At 58.5% G+C, this 6,998-nt stretch overlaps 1 protein-coding gene across 1 annotated transcript in view; it reads left to right on the top strand.

Moving 5' to 3' along the window:
• The first annotated feature begins 1,485 nt into the window (after positions 1-1,485).
• Positions 1,486-6,998, top strand: part of ZMYM3 (zinc finger MYM-type containing 3) — a 15,958-nt gene continuing 10,445 nt past the window's right edge. The window contains exons 1-8 of the mRNA XM_040630837.1: positions 1,486-1,777; positions 2,533-3,218; positions 4,199-4,242; positions 4,569-4,635; positions 5,069-5,363; positions 5,602-5,779; positions 6,132-6,350; positions 6,645-6,795. Coding sequence (XP_040486771.1) covers positions 2,552-3,218; positions 4,199-4,242; positions 4,569-4,635; positions 5,069-5,363; positions 5,602-5,779; positions 6,132-6,350; positions 6,645-6,795 — 1,621 coding nt within the window. The 5' untranslated portion in view covers positions 1,486-1,777; positions 2,533-2,551. The remainder of the gene's footprint in view (positions 1,778-2,532; positions 3,219-4,198; positions 4,243-4,568; positions 4,636-5,068; positions 5,364-5,601; positions 5,780-6,131; positions 6,351-6,644; positions 6,796-6,998) is intronic.

The following is a 6,998-nucleotide window of genomic DNA, read 5'->3' as shown; positions in this document are numbered from 1 at the left end:
AACCTGAAGGGGAAAACTCTTGCTTTTATCTCTGTATATAGGAGAGAGCAAAAATAATCTCAAGGCCATGTGGGGAGCCAGGAAGGATTAAGGTTTCTGGGAAAGTGAATGAGACAAGGGAGGATAAAACTCCCTAGGACTATGAGGCTAGGAGAGGCTTAGTGTGGGAAGGGAGGCCCAGAGCAAAGAGGCAAGCTAGAGCAGGCACTGGACACCAAACCTGCACGTTCTTAAATCTGTGGCAGGACTCCCCTCCGGCCTGAGCCTCCTCCAGTATCTCAGATACTAAAAGCTCTCCAGCCCTTAGGGGTTGGAGGAGGAAAGTAGGGGGCGGGGACTGCAAAGTGCTCTAACTATAATGGGGACTGAGAAAGGATCCTGGCACATACATTTTTTTAAAACTAGTAGGCCTAACGCTGGTGCACCCTCCCCCTACCCCACTTCTCAAGCTTCAACCTCAGCCACACCCACATGCTAAGGACCATCGGGGCGGGGGGGCGGGGAGGCGAAGCGTGTGTGTGCGCGCGCGTGCGTGCTCGTGCGTACGAGAGGCAGAGACAGAGACAGAGACTGAGACAAAAAGAGACCGGCAGAGAGAAAGTGCGCGCCAGGGAGAGAGAGAGAGAAGAAGGAAAGATACAAGGACAGAAAAAGGGAGGGAGGGAGGAAGAGAGAGGCACAGAGAGAGAAAGGAGGAAACAGAGCTGTCGGCCTTGGTGAGGAAAACTACTGAAGAGATAACGCAGGGAGCTCCTGCAGGAAGACTCAGGGAGAAGATCCCACAACTTACCCTAAGACCGTTGAGGGAGTAGGGGAGTGTCTTTGCAGGGCCTGGTTTTGGGGTCATCAGGCAGTAACGGTTACTGCATAGGCGTTGTCACTGAGCCAGAGCCATTTAACCCGCCCCGGGTGGCTGGAGACCAAGCTTAAGACACCCCACAACTATGACATTCAGAATGGTTAGGGGAGCCCAAGGCTGCAGACAAGGGAAGGAGGGGCACGTGAGGGCTGGGTCCCAGCTCCCCCCCCCCCCGCTGTCACTCATTACCCCAACAGTCGCCCAGGGGGCGGGCCCCGGAGAGGTGGGGTTGGGGGAGGGTAATCTTGGCAGGCGCCTGCTGCATGGCGTAGGTAGGGACTGTTGAGGGGGGGGCGGACGCTGGGGGGTTGAACACGAGTGGGAAGCGAAGAGAGACACGGGGAGGGGGAGGGGACCGGGAACCATTTGAATGAGAGGAGGGGATCACGGGTAGAGTGGGCTCCAGGAGGTAGGGCGGGCACGGGTGTGACGGGGGGCGGGGGGAAGGGGGAGAAGACTCTTGAGCCAGGTAAGAGAAGCAGGTGCGTAGATCTATTTTTTGTGGGTTAGTGTACTCGGCCATTCCGTGGAGAGGGGGTGCCGCCTTTCCCGAGGGCGGGCTTCAAAGCTCCAGAGGCTATCTTTTCCTCCTCAACTAACGGGGCCCCGGGCGGGGGCTCAAGCTCCATCTCCAACGACTACGCTCCACTCCGCAATTTCCAGGCGGCCACTGGGCTGGGAGTCTCGCGCCGGGGGCCGGCGCTGTCTCGCGAGCCCCCTCCACGAGCCAGCCAATGGGGTTGGTTGCTGGCGCCGCCCGCCCGCCTGCTGCAGAGCGCTGGGCGCTGTGAGCGGCGCTGCCATTTAAAGGGGCCGCGACCCCTGTCCCGGCTGCTAGGGAGGGAGGTGGAGAAGGAGCGCGGGGCCGTCGCTGTCTGCAGTTCTAGGCTTGTAGCCGTTACACTAACCCTGCCGCAGGTAGGGGTCGGGCCTGATCAAGCCGAACCGAACCTGCAGGCGGGATCTCGCAGTAGCCAGGAGGGGGGGGGGGTCTAAGGAGAGATCGTAGCTCCAAAATGTCTTCCTGTAAATGCCTGAGGTGGGGGGTGGGCAACAGGAGAAGGAGGACTAGGGGAGCAATAGGAAGGGGGGACGGGGCTGAGGAAGTGGGCGACCCTGAAAGGTAACTGGGGGGAGGGGTTAGGAAGGGCAGTTTGTGGGGGCGAAGGAAGGGCTGAGGGAGGACCTTGCAACGCGGGGAGGGGGGGTGGGGCCAGACAGGGTGGGTAAAGACTGGGGAGCTGGGGGGCTCCAGGAGAGAGGGGAGGGGATAGGAACTGAGACCGCGGGGGTGGGAAAGGCTCTTGGTGGCAACGGCCCTGGGAGACTCTAAGGGGGCGTTCAGCTCGAGTTGGGGGGGAGTGAAAGGTAAGGGGGGAGGGGAACTGGGAGTTGCAGTGGGGTGGCGGGGGCAGGCGGGAGGGTGGAACGACGGACTGCCTGGCGAGTGTGGGCACAGGGCCAGGGCGGGGAACGCCTCTCCCCACAGGGGGCGCTGTACTGGGGGGGGGAGTGGTCATTCGGACTAAAGCCCGTGGAAATGCTTGTCGGTTGTGGTGGGGGCTGTTCAAGAGAAATCCAAGTGGATGATGGGGTGTGTCCCAGAACCTATATAAGAAGGAATTCTGGCGAAGACCACCTCTTCTGCCCCCTCTTCTACCCCTAATCTACAGCCCATATCCAGTCATCCTCATGGACCCCAGTGATTTCCCCAGTCCGTTTGACCCATTGACCCTGCCAGAGAAGCCCCTGGCTGGAGACCTTCCAGTAGACATGGAATTTGGAGAGGACCTACTGGAATCCCAGACTGCCCCAACTCGAGGATGGGCACCCCCTGGCCCTTCTCCATCCTCAGGAGCCCTGGACCTGCTTGATACCCCTGCTGGCCTGGAAAAAGACCCTGGAGTCCTGGATGGAGCCACTGAGCTGCTGGGGCTGGGGGGGCTGCTCTATAAAGCCCCCTCCCCCCCAGAGGTGGACCATGGTCCTGAGGGGACCCTTGCATGGGATGCAGGCGATCAGACCCTAGAGCCTGGACCAGGGGGCCAGACCCCTGAGGTGGTACCTCCTGAGCCAGGGGCTGGGGCAAATCCCTCTTCACCGGAGGGGCTACTAGAGCCGTTGGCTCCAGATTCACCGATAACACTGCAGTCCCCCCATATTGAAGAGGAGGAGACCACCAACATAGCTACAGGGAGAAGGGGCTCCCCTGGGCAGGAGGAGGAGCTTCCCCAAGGGCAGCCACAGAGCCCAAATGGTCCCCCCAGCCCTTCAGTGGGAGAGACTCTGGGGGATGGAATCAACAGTTCTCAGACCAAACCTGGGGGCCCTAGCCCTCCTGCACACCCTTCCTTGCCAGGTAGGTTGCCTAATAAGCTAGAGAATCCAGGATGGCGAGAGGGTAGGGGTAAGGAGGGGTGGTTGTGTGTTTGGGGAAGATGTGGGGGGGGGAGGAGGAGGAGGGTGGAGAGATGAGAGTAGGGAGATGTATAGAGAAGGAGTTGGGAGTTTGGAAGGGAGGAGTTGGGGGGGTGTGGCGAAGATGAAGGAAAGTAGGGGTAGGGAGGCAGCTCAGTGGCTGCGGGAGAGGAATAGGGTAAGGTTTCAGGGGGTGGGTTGGGAAGAGTGGATTTGTTGGGAGAGGTTCCCTTTTTCTTACCCCAGTGGGCTCTTGGTGCCAGGGTCCTTCCTTCAGAATTTGGAGAGGACGCCAGGCTTCTTGGCACTAAGATCTTTCCAGCTGTTTTGTTCCAGAAGAGAGTGGGGTTTCTGGGGTTGATGAATGATAACTGGGTCCTGGAGCCACCAACAGCATAGTGATTTCGGAGGAATGGTAGATACGCAGGGCCTGGAATTGTGTCTCTGATAGGGGAGGGACAGCCTGGGCTTGAGAGGCTCTCCTTTCTCCCCTGTTCTGCCTCTCCCAGGTTGTGACCAGGGTCTTGGGGCTTATATAACCACCTGAGTCCAGGGGAACCTATCCACATGTTAATGCTTCCTTTTCCCCTTGCTACCTTTGGGTGGTTGCATTTGGTTTTGTTAGTGAACTGTAGGTCTTCTGATGAAAGGCGTGTGTTACCTGCGTTCCCTGAACTCCCAGTGATTGGGACAGAAGGCTGGTGGGAAGGCCAGGATTTTTTTTTTAAAGGAGAATAGCTGCCCCCCCTTAGAGCAGAGCTCGAGGTNACCCTGAGAGGGGCCCCAAGAAGCCACAGGCACTTGAGTTTTCCCTTTCAGTTTTGAGTAAGTCCTTCCCCAGGAATGGAGGCGGAGGTTGGGCCAGGGAGGGGGCGGTGAGGGCAAGCTCAAGATTTAGGCTGTTTTCTGCTTCCTTTGCAGGAGATGGCCTGACTGGGAAGGCGAGTGAGAAGCCGCCTGAGAGGGTGAGGGGGGGAGGGGATCGGAGGGAGTCTGGTTCCCCCTATAGCTCTGGGAAGGACAGACCCTTCATTTTCCCTCCCAGATGTTGTTCTGTGGAGGGTGTGTGTGAGGAGAGTTAGGAGGAGGGAGGGAGCTCTTGTGTCTCCTGCTTCTTAAGGAGAAAGTCCAGCCTCCTTTTCTTCTCTCCTCCTAAGGGCTGGGCCGAGGGTCCCTATTCTCCCTTCCCCCTCCCATCACTGTATGCCCCCCCACCCTGCACTAGTGCAGCAGGCCCTTTAGCCTGCCCCTGGTGTCAGCTTTCCTCCCCTCCCATGTTTCCAAGGTACAGAAGAGAAGCGAGCGTGTTAGAAGAGTAGAGCCTCCCAAACCTGAGGTTGTGGACTCCACTGAGAGCAGTGAGTAGGGCTTGAGGAAGTGTGACCGAGTGGGACGTGGGGGACCTTGGATCTCCTGGCTCCCGGAGCGCTGCGCCCCGCAGAGTGCAAAATGCCTGTCTGTGCTGTGGGTTGGCATGGGAACCAGGGGCAGTAGGGGAAATTGAAAACAACAGCAGTGAGAATGGAGTTTCCTGTTTCAGCTGTGCCATCCCTGTCCTGAGTCTTCTCACTTGGAGCCCTCCCGCGCCCTCCCTTGGAGATTATGGAGTGACTTAAGGGAGAGTGACACCAGTGGCTTAAGATGCCAGTGTAATGGGGGTGGGGGTGGAAAGGCAGGAACTAGGGGGATGGGGAGCCCCTGGGGGTCCAGCTGAGCTAACTCTCAGTTCAGAGGAGGGCTAAAGACCCAGTCCCGTAGCCTCTGCTCACTGCCCCCTCCCCACTTCCTCAGTTCCAGTGTCAGATGAAGATTCTGATGCCATGGTAGATGACCCCAACGATGAGGACTTTGTGCCATTCCGGCCCCGGCGGTCCCCTCGCATGTCCCTACGCTCAAGCGTGGCCCAAAGGGCTGGGCGCTCTGCGGTAGGCACCAAGATGACCTGTGCACATTGCCGGACACCACTGCAGAAGGGGCAGACTGCCTACCAGCGCAAGGGGCTGCCTCAGCTCTTCTGCTCTTCATCCTGTCTCACCACTTTCTCTAAGAAGCCTTCCGGCAAAAAGACCTGTACCTTCTGCAAGAAGTACGTGGTCCCCAGGTGCGGGGAGGGCAGGGAGCAGGCTGGGAACAAGAGCTGAGACAGAGACTATGTTGGCAAGAACCTAGCGGAGCAGAACTGGGAGTGAGGCAGGTGAGGGAGGGGGCCCGAGGAGAGTAAGAGTAGTGGGGGGGCGTGGTCATTGGTCCCCAAAGAGGGGTGGGAGCTGGTGAAAGGAGAGGGTGGTGCCAAGTGAATATCCAAACCCGTTCTCCCCCTCCAGGGAGATCTGGAACACCAAGGACTCGGTTGTGGCCCAGACTGGTTCAGGAGGCTCCTTCCATGAGTTCTGCACATCCGTCTGTCTCTCCCTGTACGAGGCCCAGCAGCAGCGCCCAATCCCCCAGTCCGGGGATCCCGCCGATGCCACTCGCTGCAGCATATGCCAGAAGACCGGAGAGGTGAGGAAGCTCGAGGGGGGCCAGATTGGCAGAGCCTGGCCAGCCCTGAGCTGCCCCTGCACTCCTGGGGCTGCAGGGGCCAGGCCCTGTGGAAGAGGGGAGTGGGGAGGAGAGGCAGCCATCGTGAGGGAGCGTATTCAAGGATAGAGCTTCTCCAGGATGTATGCAGCCGGCCTTCCTTGCCTCCCGGGACCTCACCATCAAGTCGGCAGCCCGATGTGCAGGTTGGGGGGTCCCTGGGCCCACTGTCCGCTGTGAAGGTCTAGGGTGAGGCGGGGCGGGCTGCCCTTGCTCCGGGGTGGGTGGTGGTGCCCAGGCCCTGGCTCAGGGTGTGTGTGTGCGTACACGGCAGGTCCTGCACGAGGTCAGCAACGGCAGCGTGGTGCACCGGCTCTGCAGTGATTCTTGCTTCTCCAAATTCCGGGCCAACAAGGGACTGAAAACCAACTGTTGTGACCAGTGCGGGGCTTACATCTACACCAAGACCGGGAGCCCTGGCCCTGAGCTCCTCTTCCACGAGGGCCAACAAAAGCGGTTCTGCAACACAACCTGCTTGGGGGCATACAAGAAGGTGGGGCCGAGGGAGTAGTGCGTTAGAGGGCTGTGGAAGGGGGTGCGGTTCCCGGGTGACGAATAAAGGTGCCTGACGGGGTCGAGGGTTGGGAGGAATAAAACGAATAAAGGGGGTTTCAATTGTATCTGTTATGTTTTATTTTTGAAGCTGGCTGGTGGATACACAGGTCTTTGTTATATCATCATCTATACTTTTTTTGTATTGCCTGAAATCTTTCATGTTTTAAAAAATTTAACAAATAAAAGTGAAGGGACAAATCCAGCCTCAGCCTCTCCTTCCCCATCCTCACAGAAAAACACACGTGTGTACCCCTGTGTCTGGTGCAAGACCCTGTGTAAGAACTTTGAGATGCTATCACATGTGGATCGTAATGGCAAGACCAGCCTGTTCTGTTCCCTGTGCTGTACCACCTCTTACAAAGTGAAGCAGGCAGGGCTCGCTGGTAGGTGCAAAGCCCTCTTCTCTGAGACCCCTGCTGGCCTTCCTTCTACCTCCCATACTCCCCTCTTCTAAAGTAATCCCTGCCGCCCGACCTCAGCCCCAGCCACATCTTCCCATCTTCCCGTGGGTTTCCTGTTCCGTCTCTGCACTGCCTTACGCCTTCTGTGTACTCTCTCTCTCTCTCTCTCTCTCTCTCTCTCTCTC

Source organism: Ursus maritimus, assembly GCF_017311325.1.
Source record: "Ursus maritimus isolate PB19 chromosome X unlocalized genomic scaffold, ASM1731132v1 scaffold_X1, whole genome shotgun sequence".
Classification (NCBI taxonomy): domain Eukaryota; kingdom Metazoa; phylum Chordata; class Mammalia; order Carnivora; family Ursidae; genus Ursus; species Ursus maritimus.
The sequence above is the reverse complement of the archived record's forward strand: the minus strand, read 5'-3'. Positions and strand labels throughout refer to the sequence as shown.